Genomic DNA, 16,918 nt, shown 5'->3' with positions numbered 1-16,918 from the left:
CTTAAACAAACCCCTAAGATATAAAAGGGGCAAAGCAATCTCCCTTGTTGGACCAGTCTGTGTCCAGACGAGCCTGGTATGTAGTTGTTGTGTTCTAAATTATTTTTACACCATATGCAGGACTGTGTATGTCCTGTGGCTAGAGCAAAGCAGTCACAAGTGCTAGAAATGTACGTGTGTGAGCCTTAAAATAAAAGTTCTGACACTCCAGAGGATGAATTCCTCACCTAGTACCACGCTGCATACTCCCACAAAAATTGCAGCATCCCGCAAACATGCAGCCCTGCCTAAACACTGCAACTATACATATAGCCAGAACAGCCCTTGTCTGGACCCTTGCTGATCAACTTGGATGTTTCTCTAACCCTCGGGTCCCCAGAACTAAATGCATCCCTCCAGGCCTCTCTGTCTGGCCTCTAGAATTTGCCTCGGGTCACTCCCAAATCTCCTCCAGCCACACTCCTCACTGGGCCTCCTTTGCCCCTCAGATATCTTTGCCTGGCTGGAATGTGCCCTTGAACTCCAATCATGCTTCTTACTTGTCTGACGAGGGGTTTTGAAGTGTATGTAGAACACTAGCCCACTGTACAAAGTTAAAATTCATTGCTCCACCCACTTTTGTCTCTGGTCCTTCCCACGACCGGCATGTGGCCCCCAGAAGGGAATGTGGCCCTCAACCTGTGGCTACCCCTGCTTTAACCTTTTGATAGGCTTAAAGGCAGGGACACTGTTGCCGGTTGGTGTGAGGGTGACTGCAGCACCTTTTTGTCCAGTCTGTTCAGTTCTTAAAGCTTGTGTAATCTTGGAGTTGTTGTGGGATTTTGGTTGGTGGCAGGGGAAATTAACCCTCACCTGGTGTGTTTCCTGGCAGATTTGAAAGCCTGGTGGACATTTGCTTCCAGCTCCGCCTGCAGTTGGTAGCCGCTGAAATTGAGCTGAGCTCTGAGCTTCAGGAACGTCTGGATAATGTCTTTAGTTCCCTCGTCAAAAAGTAAGGAGAATCTCTGCCAGAAGCACCAAGGTCATAGATCTGAAGAGAATCAGAAGAGCACTGAGAGCAATTGCTTGCCCCCTACCCACATACCCTCATCTCAAAGATTGGCTTTCCCCTTACCAATTCCCAACAGGTTAAACAACGCAGCGTATGGTCACATCCACACAATACATTTAAAGCACAAGGCGTCCCTCAAAGAATCCTGGGAATTCTGGTTTGTTAAGGTGCTGGGAATTGTAGCTCTGTGAGAGTTAAACTACAGTCCCCAAGATTCACGGAATTTCGATTTCCAGGGTGGTTTAACAACCAGTCCCTCTTTACAGGGAACTCTAGGAATTGTAACTTTACAACACCTCACAGCACCCTTAACAAACTACAGCTCCCAGAATTCTTTGGGGGAAGCCCTGACCATCTAAAATGCTGTCATAGTGCTTTAGGTGTATGATGTGGATGTGGCCTCAATGTAAATGTGGAATAACTGTTGCTGCCTCCTGGAGACTGGGACAGGACTCTTCAGATAAGTCCTTTCAGCCTTGAAATCTGTGCTTCCACCATTTTCTTCTCATTCCTCTTCCCCATCACTGCCATTTAAACGCTACCCTTGGGTCTCCATACATTTGCCAGCAGAATTTAGTTTTAAAGAAGGGCTGCTTTGCGGGGGTGGAGAGTTGCAGGCCACTCACACCAAGGTAGGCTACTGGCAAGTCCATTGCCACAGCCATAACATTCCTCCATAAATCACTCTTGTCTCTGTGCTGACAACTGGGGAAAGACGGATTGGTCCTACTCTAGGGGCTAGTTTTGTCCCTGGAGCCTTCAGTTGCTGATTCTTCCTTTAGATCCATGTTTTCTGTCCATCATACTGACTGGGGAGCAGGGAGAATGATGAGGCTGACTGCAGCAGGGCTAATAGCCAATCCTTCTCACTGCTCCCTGGCTCTCTGACCACTGCTTATGTCTCCCCTTCAGCTCATTCCTGGTGGACAAACAGCCCTTACAAGTTCTGAAGACCCAAACCAAATTTCAAGCCACCACACGCTTCCTGCTGGGCCCACAGCTGCTGAAGTCTCCACACTCCTTCATGGTCACCGCTGACATTGTGACAGAGAAACAGGCACGGGAGCTAGCTACTAGCCACCTGGAGACTGTCCTCAGGTGAGCAGAACCCTTGCAGCTGAACATGCCACTCTCCCTGTTGCTTTATTTCTCGGTTTTAGCAACGTTTTGAGGTTTTGAATACTAGGCGCAGCAAAGAGGTCTGATTGCCCTTTTGAACAAATGTCTTTCCCAAGGTGAATCTGACATATTCTAGAGCGGAGATAGAAGACAAGAGACATGGTGAGCCATTCTAGGGGAGGCATTTCAGTTAAAACAATCCTGCCAGACTTTCTGCCCCTGACTCCCCCCCCCCCCCCCGACTTACTCCGTTCTGTGTCTGACATATTCCGAAGTCCTATTTCTGAGCATCAGTGGGGAGAACCCTCTGCATCAGCATCAGGAAATATTTGCGAAATCTTCCCCATAGCTCCTAAAGGAGTTCTAGGGCGAGAGTTCACTGAACAGGCTTATATCTAGTGGTGCTTCCACATTGCAGGGGCCCTTCACTACAAAGAGTTCCTGAAGGGTTGCAAGCAGAGCCGTCTTTCCCATTGGTCTTAGTGGTTCATCACGCCCAGGCGCTGGCCTCTCAGGGATGCCCCAGCGAGTGGGGGAGCTGTGTGGCTTTGCCGGTGGTCTCACCTTTCCCTGCACGCCCGCCAGCTGCGCCCCGCCAACTACAGTGGTGCCTTGCAAGACGAAATTAATCCGTTCCGCGAGTCTCTTCGACTTGCGGTTTTTTCGTCTTGCGAAGCACGGCTATTAGCGGCTTAGCGGCTATTAACGGCTTAGCGGCTATTAACGGCTTAGCGGCTTTAAGAAAAAGGAAACAAACTCGCAAGAACTCGCAAGACGTTTCGTCTTGCGAAGCAAGCCCATAGGGAAATTCGTCTTGCGGAACGACTCAAAAAACGGAAAACTCTTTCGTCTAGCGAGTTTTTCGTCTTGTGAGGCATTCGTCTTGCGGGGCAGCACTGTATATGGCTGGCGGGCGTGTAGCTTCCTTCCCAAGTCTCCGCAGGAGGAGACCTATCCCCGCAGAGGCTTAGGATGGAAGCCTCTGCATCTGCTAAAGACGGCCCTGCTCCCGGTTGTTGTCCTCCTCCTGCTTCCTGGCAAAAGGCGGCGCACAGCCTTCCTGGGCTGCCTTCTCAGGTGCCCCGACGCTGGAGAGCATGTCCGTCAGCACGTTTTCCTGCTTGATCGCCACCATGCCAGGGATCGGGGTGGTGGGGGAGGCAGAGGACATTTTTCACGGGCTCCTCCCTTGTTTTGGAGTTGGGTGGTGTGGGTTTGTGGGATAGCGATTCCACAGAAAGCAAAGCTCTCGGTCACCTTTATTACATTTGTTGGTCTGATTCCAAGATCAGATTGTGGTGTCATGGAAGTCACTCTGAAAATGTTGTTTTTCGCCTGATACACCCACAATTATTAACCCCTGGCTCAGAATGGAAGTACATAACTCATGTGCACTTTCTCTTTTTTGGTTTCAGTGAAAACACTGGAGAAATTCAGAACAACACAGCACCTCTGGAGACAAATGCAACAAGCAATGCCTGCTGTGCTCTCTTTAAGAATATGGTAACTACAGCAGTGGAGTGTGTGTGTGTGTGTGTGGATACATTTGAATGCTTGCGATGGGAGGAGGAGAAACCACTGGTGACGTTTGGCCTCCCGAGCCATTTAGGATCATCCTGCTCACATGTAGGACCCTGGCAGAGACACATGCCCGACTGACATGTTCTCTCCCTCTTGGTCGTTTGTTCGAGAGCTTCAAAAGCTTTCTTCAGCCCGAACATCACAGTGATTGATACAGTGGTGCCTCGCAAGACGAAAATAATCTGTTCCGGGAGTCTCTTCGTCTTGCGGGTTTTTTCGTCTTGCGAAGCAAGCCCATTAGAGGTTTAGCGGCTTAGCGCTACAGTATGGCTTAGCCGGCTTAAAGATCAGCTGATAAGCGGCTTAGCATCAGCTATTAAGCGGCTTAAAGATCAGCTGATAAGCGGCTTAGCCATCAGCTGTTAAGCGGCTTAAAGATCAGCTGATAAGCGGCTTAGCCATCAGCTGTTAAGCGGCTTAAAGATCAGCTGATAAGCGGCTTAGCCATCAGCTGATAAGCGGCTTAAAGATCAGCTGATAAGCGGCTTAGCCATCAGCTGATAAGCGGTTTAGCGGCTTGGGGAAAAGGGGGGGGAAAGGAAAAAAACCCCGCAGGAACTCGCAAGACATTTTCGTCTTGCGAAGCAAGCACATAGGAAATTCGTTTTGCGAAGCACCTCCAAAACGGAAAACCCTTTCGTCTAGCGGGTTTTCCGTCTTGCGAGGCATTCGTCTTGCGGGGCACCACTGTACCAAGAAGTATCAGCACACTTAGGGATCCTGTAGAGTGTTAGCGGTTCACGTAACAAACTCAGTAGCACGGCATTTTGGCTAATCTCCTTTGTTTACATATAATACACTTGGAGCGTTCTGACTTAGCTCCTTCATCTTTCTCATCAGACAGCAAAGAGAAAGAACAAAGGACAATAGTCCCACTTCACAGAACACAGTAATACAAAACTTCCTGTCTCCATCACTTCCACTATGTGGGATGAAGACATACACCATCATGTGATAGAAAACAATCCCATGACTGCAAGCACGGAGCAAGAATCCTAACAGAGCCTCCCTCACAAGTTGGTGCTTCTCCCCTAGGTTGTATGTTTGGGAGAAAGCTGCTTTGAGACTTTATACCTGACTCTGGATAATTTTGTTTGTACAGTTGTACCTTGTAGGTCGGAACAGAATCTGTTCCAGAAGTCCATTCGACTTCCAAAATGTTTGAAAACCAAATCGTGATTTCTGATTGGCTGCAGGAAGTTCCTGCAGCCAATCAGAAGCCGCGGAAGCCCTGTTGGACGTTCAGGTTCCAAAAGAACGTTCACAAACTGGAACAATCACTTCTGGGTTTGCCACGTTTGGGAGCCAAAATGTCCGAGTTCCAGGGCATTTGACGACCAAAGTATGACTGTATGTTATACACACCCTACTTTCCTTCAGAAACCATAAATTGGCTTATGAAGATATCTCTAAAGCAATCTTCCGTCCAGGCCTTGAGCAGACTGCATCACACACACAGAGTTTTAGAATTGTCACAGCATTGTGTGCCTTCAAACCATTAACTGGGATTGCATAGCTTTGGGTGGGGGGGAGGAACCTGCAGTTCTCCAGCTCCCATCAGCCCCCAGCCAGAATGGCCAACAGTCAGGGATGGTGGGAGTGTAATCTGGCAGCATCTGGAGGGCCACAAGTCCATTGCCAATGCTCTAAGGCTGAGAACCTGGCATATGCCGCAGACACCTGCAGCAGGATGGGATGACCAAGTTATGAGATGATAGGAATAGGCTGCTCCATTTCAGATTGCAGGGGAAGAATATTTTTCCACTAAAAAAAAATTAAAATACTTGCCTCAAGAAGAAAATTGGCACAGCAGGGAGAAAAGTTCTAGCTAAATCCTTGCCATTCTGTGCTAGTTTTCTTTTTCTTTTTACTGATTTTGATATACATAAATCAAAATGCAAAACTTAAAACGAAAAAAAGAAAATACAAAAACTCTGTGCTAGTTTTCTACTTATAGGGAGTATTTAAAAAGAAGAAGGACAGCTTCCTATATTCTGAAGTAAGGCACTCTGATCTTCCATGTCAGAACGGTACTTCCCCATTTTGTCCTTGTTCTTCTCTGTGTTTAGATGTAGCTGTAGACTCTAGTCTCTGAATTTGGACTCTATGAACAACTGGACCACTGTGGCTTCATGATTCAAGGTGGCTGTTGGATCAGAAACAGATAAAAAGGAGGTTGAAGTATGGAGTAGAACTTCCCCAAGCAGTAGCTGAAGTTGTTACTTTGACCCCACAACATTTGTGACAGTTTCTAGGTTAGCCAGGTGTGATTTTGCCTTTCTCTTCCTTCAGCTCCTAAAGAAGATCAAGCGCTGTGACCGCAAGAGCACTGAGTCTGTGACCGAAGAGAAGTGCGCTATCCTCTTCAGTGCCAGTGTTAGCCTTGGTCCCAACAAAACCATCTTCCGCCTGCAGGTAACAGCCCTACAGCTTAGGTTTATCTCATTATTTGAGAGCCAGTGTGCTGTAGTGGTTAAGAGCGGTAGTCTCGTAATCTGGGGAACCGGGTTCGATTCCCCGCTCCTCCACATGCAGCTGCTGGGTGACCTTGGGCTAGTCACACTTCTCTGAAGTCTCTCAGCCCCACTCACCTCACAGAGTGTTTGTTGTGAGGGAGGAAGGGAAAGGAGAATGTTAGCCACTTTGAGACTCCTTCGGGTAGTGATAAAGCGGGATATCAAATCCAAACTACTACTGCTTATTTGGCTTGCAGATTGTGGCCTGTTGGTGATTTTGTTGCTGGAAGGGCACAAATGGATTCCACAAAGGCTCCAGGGATGACCCACTTCCTAAGTCTCAACAGGCTGTTCTGCATGGTAGACATGAAGCCCCAATCCCGCCCAACCAAGGTGGCCTTGGTGGAAATGTTGAAACCCCCCAAAACTACAGCCTGGGCCTTTTTTAATACCACCTCAAGCCTGCCCAGTTGCCTCAGGCAGGTATGGAAAGAAAAGTTAGGGGTGTCCTTGCACATCTTTGCTGCTCCCCCTCCAGCTGTGGATAGGAGCTGTCACCATCTCAGCCATCCCCTGAGGGGAAGGATCTCTCCACCACCTCAGAACCAGATCATGGAACGAGCTGTAAAGGCCCCCAGGAAGCGCACCACTGGTCGCATCCTGAGCTTCTCACCCACAGCCACTGCCTGGAATGAGTGGGGCACTATGGCCTCTCCCCCCCCATGCCATCTTCAGTGTGCCAGGGCTTCCCCAGGCTGCCTCCAGTCTGGTGTTGTGGGGAGGGCCACCATTTTCTGTTTTGCCTCAAGTGGCAAAATGTCTTGGGCCAGCCCTGTATGGGAGGCAATTTCAGATGAGCTGAGGGAGCTGTGGGCAGCAATAGTTTTCTTGAAAATCTTGTAAATAAATCTTTAATGAGCCCCACATCTGAATTATACTACTAGATAGCCCAGTTTCAGGTACCTGGGGAAGGAAAAGTGTTACTCCTTTTCCTCCTCCCTCCTGAAGCCAACTCTATATTACACACCTCATTTTCCACTTAAACAGGAGCACTCCTGTTAGGGACTTGGGGATACAGTGCAACATTTTGTTGCAGGTCACCGCTTTTGGTTTCTAGAATTGGAAATTCTTTGTTTTCGGCAGTGAATTTGGAGAGGGCTGTAACTCAAGGGAAGGGCTGTGGCTCAGTGGTAGAGCATTGCTTGGCATGCAGAAGGTTCCAGGCTCCATCCCCATCATCTCCAGGTAGGGCTGGGGGAGCTCCCTGCCTGAGACCTTAGAGAGCCAGTCAGTCCACTGGGCAAGATGGACCAATGGTCTGAGTCTGTCTAAGGCAGCTTCTTGTGCTCCTGTGAGAGATACGAGGGGCAGGGAGAGGGCTCTGGCTGTAAAGAAAGCAACCCCCCTGCTAAAGTGTGCTTCCTCTTTCTACTTCTTGTGTTCCAGGCTCTGTCACTTCCCATTGTGGTGATCGTCCATGGCAACCAGGAGAACAATGCCAAAGCCACCATCTTATGGGACAATGCCTTTGCCGCTGCTGTAAGTGATTGACATAAGCTGACATATAAAGTTGTCTGTGTCCCCAAGGTGTAGAAGCACTTGTTGTTGGGGCAGAATTGAAGAGTACGGTGTGACATCAAGTGAAATGGATAGTTCAGCTGGTAGAGCATGAGACTCTTAATCTCAGGATTGTGGGTTTGAGCCCCGGTTTGGACAGAGATTCCTGCATTTCAGGGGGTTGGACTAGATTAGGGTTTCCCAAACCTGGGTCTCCAGCTATTTTTTTGACTACAACTCCCATCATCCCTAGGTAACAGGACCAGTGGTCAGGGATGATGGGAATTGTAGTCCAAAAGCAGCTAGAGACACAAGTTTGGGAAACTTTGCACTAGATGACCCTCATGGTCCTATCCAACTCTACAACTCTGTGATTCCATTATTAGTTGCACCTGAACAAGGAGATGCCCAACACCTGGCTTTTTCAAAGTGAAGAGGTTTGGTAACAGCACAATGTGTTTGCGTTTTCAGATGGGAGGGGGCACTAGGATGAAACCAAAACCAAAGCAAAATGCTTCTCATGTTATGGCAGTGATTTGGGACCCACTGCTGCACCACTGCTGTCCATGCTACTGAAGCAGCATGAAGCACTCTGCATCACAGGCTGTGACTCCTCCCCATGCCAGCATTATCCCAGGTTCTGGGAGGGTGATCTGTAGTGTGCATGGACTTCTTCCACATGACCCATAGCTTCTCACATTAAGGACGAAAGAAGAACCCCGCTGGTTCAGACCGAAGACCCATCTTGTTCAGCACTCTGGTCTGCCTATGAGAAGATCATAAGCAGGACCTCACTGCAGAAAAACTCTCCCCACTTGTGATTCACATCAACTGGTATTCACAGGCAGAGGCATACCTAGGCTCCCTTGCACCCTTGGCAAGGAGATGTATTGTGGGAATATTGTGGGTAACAGGAGAGGATATATTGATTAATATAATACTTCCTAACTTGCACTAACAAGTTTCTTTATACAGCAGAATGCATTCCCCCTTTACACAGCAAGAAGCTGGTTGCAGACTCGTGTGAGTCATAAGCAATTCAATCTGGCTTGCCCTGATTGGATATGTTACTGGTATGATCCCTTGAATCCCTCCTAAAAGACTAAAGACACAACAGTCTTATTCATAAGTAACAAAAAGTAGTTTTACCCACGATCAGGCAGAGCACAGTGTGATCCCTGAAGGCAGGCTTTAGGCTTAAAGTTACAAATATGTACAAATAGGTTTACCCCATATGGGAGATAACCTGTGCAGTCGGAAGTGAAGCAGGAAGCAGGCAGGACGGGAAAAAAGGGAGGTGGCTACACGACTTGGCCTTTCACCCGGTCTGGGAAGGTCACGCCCACCTACTAGTCACATGCAAAAGGAAGGATGCTCCAGCCAGGTGTAACAGGAAGTTCAACTGGCTTGACCAACATTCCCCATGCATGTTCACTCTAGGCAAACAGGAAATGTTGTACTTGACTGCTCCAGAGGATTATATCCCACATATACCGGAGTGGAGGTCTGATATTTGGGGAGGGGGGGGCTGGGGCCTGTGTCCTTGGTGGAGGCTAACCTAGCCACCTCCTAGGTGCACTTCTGTTCAGAGGCCCACCGCCTCTTCCTCCATGAATTTGTCTAATCCTCTTGTAAAGGAGAGAGAGAGAATTCCATAGTTCAGTTATGTGAGGACTTTCTTTTACCTGCCCCAAATCTTCCTGCATTCAGCTTTATTGGATGTCCCCACCTCTCAATATGATGAGAGAGGGAGAAAAACTTCATTCCAGGCCAGTAATGTAACGTGGAAGCCTAGTCCTGCCCCCATGGGTGCAAAGTGAGTGAGAATATTGGCTATGCAGGGGGAGCTTGTAGGTAGGACATAACAGAGTCTGTTCTTAGAGTCTTGGGCTACTCCTTTGCTGTTATTTTGTGTGCCGTTGCCATTGTGAGGCGGGCGGGGAAGACCAAAGAGTGGGAGAGATTATGAATGTGCATTCTCCTCCGGCTGCTGCTTCCGGTGGTTTGTTCTCTCTGTGTGTGTTTCTGCATAGCTGTGAGGTTCTGTCTCTCTGGCCTATTCCAGAATCGCATCCCTTTCATGGTAGCCGAGCGTGTCAGCTGGGAGTCCATGTGTGAGACTCTCAACCAGAAGTTCATGGCTGAGGTGGAGACAACTAAAGGGCTGCTCAAGGAGCACTACTACTTCTTGGCTCAGAAGATCTTTGGTGACAGCAACGCCAGTCCTGAGGAATTCCAGAAGCGCCAAGTCTCGTGGTCCCAGTTCAATAAGGTCCCTCAGTGGGTTTTGTAAGGAGGGTGGGATGGCGGTGAGTGGGGCCTCCCTGGTTCCCTTCCTTCCTTTACTCACTCACCTTTTCCATTTACAGGAGATTCTTCCTGGCCGAGGATTCACCTTCTGGCAGTGGTTTGATGGGATTCTCTACCTCACCAAGAAGCACTTGAAGGATTACTGGTCTGACCGGTAAGAAAGCAACTGGACTGAGCCACTGTGTGGTGTAATTAGCCAGTAAAAGTGTTGGACTAGGCCTGAGGTGACCTTGGGCCGGTCACTATCTCTCAGCTTAGCTTACCTCACAGGGCTGTTAAGAAGATGAGGGGGAGGGTCCTCCAGGGTGTTAGGAGAAGGGTCTGTGGCACCACTTCTTAACAAGTGGTCCCTAAGCTGAAAGTCAGTCAGTCACAGCTGCTGTTTCCTTTCCTTTCCCAGAGCTGAGGAAACTCACAGGCCTCAAGGTCAGCAGGGGTCTTCTGACTGGGGTGTTTCCAGGTGATCTGTTTGTTCAGCATTCACCCTGATTCATTTGCAGGGAGATTAGACAACACTGACTTTGTACTGAGCAGTCATTCTGATTCGCTTGTGGGGAGATTAGATGACATTTCATCAAAGCAAGTGATATTCCACACTTTCCAGTGCTTCCCCCCTCCCATCATTTTTTCTTATCACAAAAAGGCTGATCTTTTAAATCCCTATCCCCCCGCCCTTCTTTCTCTCTTTGTGTCCATCTGTCCCACACAGACTCATCATGGGCTTTATCAGCAAGCAGTATGTTTTCAGTTGCCTGAGCAATGCTCCAGCCGGCACTTTCCTGCTGCGCTTCAGTGACTCCGAGATTGGTGGCATTAGCATTGCCTACGTCACATACGCTCCGGACGGTACGGCTTCGCGTAGGGCAGCAGGGCTGGCTTGCTCTTGCCTCAGCTAGAGCAGTAGGGGATTGTTGGGAGGGGGGTTGATTCACTTTGCATTTATAAACGGGCCTATCTAATTTGCACTTTCTGAAACAAAAACAGCAACAAACTGAAGCACAACCGTGTTTCGCAAATCACACTTCTCTGAATTTTGCAATATAGTTCTCCAACCACAAAATGTGCCCACCATGGCAACATGTGTATAAATGCATATATGAGTGAAAACAGCATACAACAAAGCATTACATAAAGGAAAATTGTTTTGAAAAAAAATGTGCATTCAACAAAATAGCATACAAATATTATATTGCAAGAAATGAGCACTAACATGCTGCTAAATTTTCATGAGGACTTAAAAAATACACACAAGCTGATGTGGAAATACAAAGAGCTGAACTTAATGAACTGGAAAAATGAGGAAGTGAAAGAAACCCAAACTGACAGATTTGCTCCTCCCTAAGGATCCCCTGTCTAAGCCCCCACCCCTGAGTCAGAGGGGTTTGTTTTGTTTTTAAAATCACCTTGGCTGCAAGCCTGTTCATCTTTACTTAGGAGTGAGACCCACTGAGCCAATTAGGTCTTCCATATGAGTCAATATGATGGGCTCACGCTGTTTGTCTGCCAGTGCTTTAGAAACTAGCATTCTCCCTTGCTGTTCTGGTTTGGAAATGGATTGGTAGGCAAGAACATATGCCTTCAGCCCTGGTTCTGATTTGGGCAGGGGTCCGAAGGCATTCTAGCTTTCTGCCAGTCAGCTTTCAGTTGTGGGCTTTCTCCTGTGCTGATTTCTGACCTGTCCTCACAGTGTTAAGACAGTACTGGTGTCAGAACCAGGCTGGGGAATTTGACGCCCTTTGGACGTAATAGAACTCCAGTTCCCATCAACCCTGGGCAGCATGGCCAATGGTCAGGCATGGTGGGAGCTGGAGCCCAGCAACATGTGGAGAGCCACAGGTCTGTGTTACAAGTGCTGCATTAACTGAGAGCAGGTTGCTTACAGGAGCACAAGGTCAGCATGAATATAGCATGTTGCTCTGTTTAGAATCAGCCCATTCAGCCTTGTATGGTTTTATTCCCAGCTCTGCTATCTGAAATCTTTTAAAGATGCCAGAAATTAAACTTGAGACCTTATGCATGCAAAGCGAATACTCGTCCCTTACAGCAGTCCCTGTCCCCCAACACCCAGCAGAGGCTGGCCAGTTATCTGTGGCTGGAAATGAAATGGTGTGAGGAATAGAGGTTATGTGTGCTTTCTCTAGCTTTGTTTTTATAAGAAAATAATAACAATAGCAATAATAATTTTATTTATTGTACTCCACCCATCTGACTAGGTTGCCCCAGCTACTCTGGGCAGCTTCCAGCAAAAATACAAATAAAACAAAAAACATCAAACATTAAAAGCTTCATAAGAATTGCCTACTGGATCAGGCCAATGGCCCATCTAGTCCAGCATCCTGTTCTCACAGTGGCCAACTAGATGCCTGGGGGAAACCCACCAGCAGAATTTCAGCACAGGATCTCTCTCCCATCCTGTGGTTTCCTGCAACTGGCATTCAGAAGCATTTCTGCCTCCAGCTGCGGAAGGAATTGCCAAGGGGAATGAGCTAGTGAGTTTGTACCACATCCGGGGTACGGCCACTACTGGGGCTTCACTTCCTGGTTTGTGGTGTGTCCTTTATTAAAGAGGAAGCTGCTTCCCTCTGAACTCTGCAGCATTTGAACAAACATCTCAAGGAGTACTAGGTTTCCTCTTGCTGAAGGGCTGGGGAAGAGTGGCTCCATCTTTAAGGGGTAGGTTGCAGTATAGTGTAGTGGTTAAGAGCAGTAGACTCGTAATCTGGGGAACCGGGTTCGCGTCTCCGCTCCTCCACATGCAGCTGCTGGGTGACCTTGGGCCAGTCACACTTCTCTGAAGTCTCTCAGCCCCACTCACCTCACAGAGTGTTTGTTGTGGAGGAGGAAGGGAAAGGAGAATGTTAGCCGCTTTGAGACTCCTTCGGGTAGTGATAAAGCAGGATATAAAATCCAAACTCTTCTACTTCTTCTTCTTCCCTCCTTCCAGCTCTCCTCATGAGGAGCTTACAGTGTGACACCACAGGAAAAAACATGGAGGGCTTGTGGAAGCTGCTCTTACCCAGCCTAGATTCAGCCAGGGGCCCTCTTTCTGTGGCGTGGGTGAAAGAACTCAGGGCTGGGGCTAAATGTTCCTCTGTATCAGGCCCTTGGGACTCTTTGTAGGCCACTCCCCTTGCCAACCCTACTCCTTGCCCTCCTTGAGTGCTTTTGCCTGGCTGGAATGTGTCCTTGACCTGATATACTTTTGCATGCTAGGATGGAGAAATTTGGGTGTGGAAACCTCTGTGTGGCTGGAGAAAATATTTGCAGCCTCATGTGCAGAGATAATATTTGCATTCATAGCTCCACCTGCTTTCCCTCTGGCCCCTGAGTTTAACCCCACTCAGTGGACCAGAATGTGGTCTAAACCCCACTTTAAATCCATATCAAAAAGAAAAGAACTCACTCTGAAAAGCACCTACAGGTAGTACCTAATACCAAGAAAACTAGCACTAATATGCCCAGGAACCTCACCAAAATGGTGGAGAGGGTGTACCTCCACAGGCACATACCTCCACATGTGGTGGGAGTGTCCCAAAATCCAACTATTCTGAACAACAGCCATACGAGAAGTATGTAAAATAACCAAGCAAGTATTAGAAATCACCCCAAAATTGACCCTACTAAACATCTTCCAAGACAACCTACACCCACTTACACCACAAAGAACTCATAACCCACCCACCTCATAACCTCAGCAGCCAGAAACATAACCAGACACTGGAAAGACCTGTCAGGAATAAGCATGGACCAATGGTACCAAATAGTATGGGAAACAGCCTTACTAGGAAAAATTAACCAATAAACTGAAACTGACACGGGGACATATAGAAGAAGATGCCTTCACCCCGGTATGGCTCCCCTTTATCACACACACAGCCCAACAAGACAATGACAAAAATCCACCAACAGCATACAAATCAATATGGCTAACCTGATCCAAAACACCCACCCACCCCACTCACACATGAAAACAAAGACCACCACAGCCAACCACAAATGAACAGCCACACCCTGGGCCAACCCCAACCTCTTTCACCACCAAAGGAACATAAGTGAACAGCAGATAACCTGCACAAGCAATGCTGACACAAAACCCCACATATATTAAGTAAAATAGAAACATCACCACCCGACCCCACCCCCACCCATCTTTCCCCCCTCCACCTCTTTCCCCCTATTCTTACTAATGTCTCAACAATTGAAACCGATTTGTAAAAAAAAAAAAAAAAGTTACATGGCGAAAAAATATGAGAGACATTGCACATACCTTTGTAAATTAAGAAAATCTTTAATAAAGATACATTAAAAAAATAAAAGCAAGAGGAGGGGAAAAGAAAAATAATAATTAAAATATGTGCTTTATACTAAATAAATAAATAAACAAACAAACTAAAGAGATAAAATGCCCCTGCTGCTATAAGAAATGACAGGTATCAGAAATTACCTCGCCAAGGCCCAAGGGGTGAGGAGCAGTGGAATACAGCTGTATTTTTGTAGGAGCTCTGACCAAGAGGCAGGAATGGAGCTTCTGTGCTTCCAAGCTTGCACCAAGGCATAAAAAAAACCCATTAGGTCTGTGGTCCGAATCCAACACTTGAGAGTGTAGGTACGTAGTTGGAGCTCAAATTGCCCTCATTTCTGTCTAAACCCAGCTGTTAATATGTTTTGCTCTCACCAAATTCATGTAAAAGGGAGGGTTTCGGAGTAAGAGGAGATTCTGTGCTGAATTGGAGACACTTTGGGAAAGAGACTAGTTCTGCTGTCTGAAACTGTAGAACTTCCTGCTACGTGTGAGGGACATTTGCCAAGGAAGTAAGATAACAATTCTTGTTCTGGGAAGCTGCTAAATGCATTCATTTGTTTAATGCAAAGTACATGGTCAAAAATGCATGTCACATTAAGTGAGTGAAACACAGAACGGGTCAGAAAGTGGAGGAGATGCAGTCCTGTCAGAGGTGGGTTTAGGGCAGCGCGGCTGGTTCCCCTGCCCTGGGTGCTGATCTCAGTGGGTGCCGCAGGGCGTTGCAACTGTGATGTAGTGAATTGAGCAGAATGGAAGGCGAGAGGTTGGGAGGGGGCCCCAAATGTTGGCCTTAGCTCTGGGAGGGCGGGGACCTGCAGTCTCCACAACTGCCTTATAGAGGCAAAACCTACCGAGAAGAGTTGCTGTGCCCACTAGGTATGGCTCCCCTGTGCAGGCCTTGTTTCTTCTAATAAAAAGTTAACTTCACTTACTGCATGTGATTTATTGCTGGCTGGCCCCCTGACAGAAGGGATGAATGACAGTGCTCAAGATAGCAGGCAACTGCTTTCTGCGGTGGACTGATAGACTGGTTTCTTCCTGTGCCGCTTTCCCCCCACCTGGCTCAGGTTCCACTCAGGTGGAGAACATCCAGCCATTCACAACGAAGCAGCTGATCATCTGTAACCTTGCTGACTGTGTTCTGGATCTGCCGCAGCTTGAGATCCTGTATCCTGACAGGCCTAAACACGAGGCTTTCAAGAGAGGTGAGTGAGGGCAGGGGGGACCTTATTTGGTTGCAGCCAGAGGGACCTGGCCTCAGCTTTTTAAGGCCAGTAGAAGGCCCATTATTTCATTTATTTCTTTATTTTACTCATTCATTCATTCATTCATTGCTGCAAAGTATTTGCATCCCAAATTCTAAAACAATTGGAAAACTGTATTCCCTTGTATTTATTAACTTAATGGCCACATTCAAAAGTCACAGCTGAAAACTAGCCTTTCTCCTGCATTCCAGACTTCCAAGTTAATCCTTCCTCCTCAGAATATCCACTCCAGGGGGCATAGCTGTTGTGGTTGCACTAGCTGAGCTCATCAACTTTTTTGAGTCAGGCACTTTTTTAATCTTGATTTCTGTATGTGTGTTTTTGAAGGGCCCCCGTGGTTACCTCTCTTCTCCCCGGCCAACATATCTTCATCAGGGCTGAGGTGGGGTGGGCAGGGGATTGGCTGAGGTTTTTTGTTTCTGTTTTGCTGAACAACTTTCTTCCACTGTCGGTGCACACTCAGGTGTTGGACCACATGTCCCTGGGGCACGGGAACAGTGGGTGGGTTCTCCTCTCCTCCTGGGGCAGGTGAGCCACCCATTGGCAGTTTCCACTTTTTGGCCTTGCTCTCTCTGCCCTTCCTGCCTGGGTCTGACCACTTGAGCACCCGATTTTTAATCCTTCTGTACTTGAGGTAGTGGGATTGTGTGCAGTTTCTCCTCACCTTCTCCTCACCTCATCATGTGGCAACGATCCAGCAGCCTTGCCCTTTTCCCTCTTCCCACCCAGGATGTGCAAGGGGTGAAGAGCTGTGTGCCAAATGCACACCTCTTTCCTTCGCCCCAACCTGGACAGTAGCAAGCAGCCCTTTTGTTATATCTAAAACAACAGAGACCTCCTTCCACCGAGGAGAGCAGGCCTTTCATTGGTGGTATCTTTATTCTGCTAGTAGCAGTTGATTGTTTTATCATTATTACTTTGTGAAAGTGCCTCAAATGGGCATTTTTTAATGTTTCCCAAAAACACACAAACAATTAAACCAAGAATTAGAACAAGAATAAAACAAGAGCCCAAAATGTTCATTGGTAATATATAAAAAAGGGCAGAACTCAGCCCACCCCACTAAAAAAAGACAAGCAGAAGAAAAGTCCATTGACCCTGGTTAAGACAGGTTAGGATGTTTTATGTCCTCCCCCCCCCATTTTATGTAATTTTACTCAATATGGTTATTTCCTGTTTTCATGTCTCTTCATTCTTGCTGTTTGTACATGTAAATTTAAATAACTAATCTATTTATTTTTTGCTAAAAAAGGAAGAGGCTAAGAACATACCCATG

At 47.5% G+C, this 16,918-nt stretch overlaps 1 protein-coding gene across 3 annotated transcripts in view; it reads left to right on the top strand.

The window, feature by feature from the left end:
* Positions 1-16,918, top strand: part of STAT6 (signal transducer and activator of transcription 6) — a 55,344-nt gene that overhangs the window by 30,854 nt on the left and 7,572 nt on the right. For all 3 annotated transcript variants that reach the window (XM_080995544.1, XM_080995543.1, XM_080995545.1), the window contains exons 8-16: positions 872-991; positions 1,964-2,149; positions 3,586-3,673; positions 6,044-6,166; positions 7,654-7,746; positions 9,830-10,036; positions 10,134-10,228; positions 10,784-10,920; positions 15,445-15,582. In XM_080995544.1, the coding sequence (XP_080851670.1) occupies positions 872-991; positions 1,964-2,149; positions 3,586-3,673; positions 6,044-6,166; positions 7,654-7,746; positions 9,830-10,036; positions 10,134-10,228; positions 10,784-10,920; positions 15,445-15,582 (1,187 nt within the window). The remainder of the gene's footprint in view (positions 1-871; positions 992-1,963; positions 2,150-3,585; positions 3,674-6,043; positions 6,167-7,653; positions 7,747-9,829; positions 10,037-10,133; positions 10,229-10,783; positions 10,921-15,444; positions 15,583-16,918) is intronic.

The sequence above is a fragment of the Podarcis pityusensis genome (genome assembly GCF_964106645.2).
Source record: "Podarcis pityusensis genome assembly, chromosome: 2".
Taxonomy (NCBI): Eukaryota; Metazoa; Chordata; class Lepidosauria; order Squamata; family Lacertidae; genus Podarcis; species Podarcis pityusensis.
This window is presented reverse-complemented; position numbering and strand designations above follow the sequence as displayed.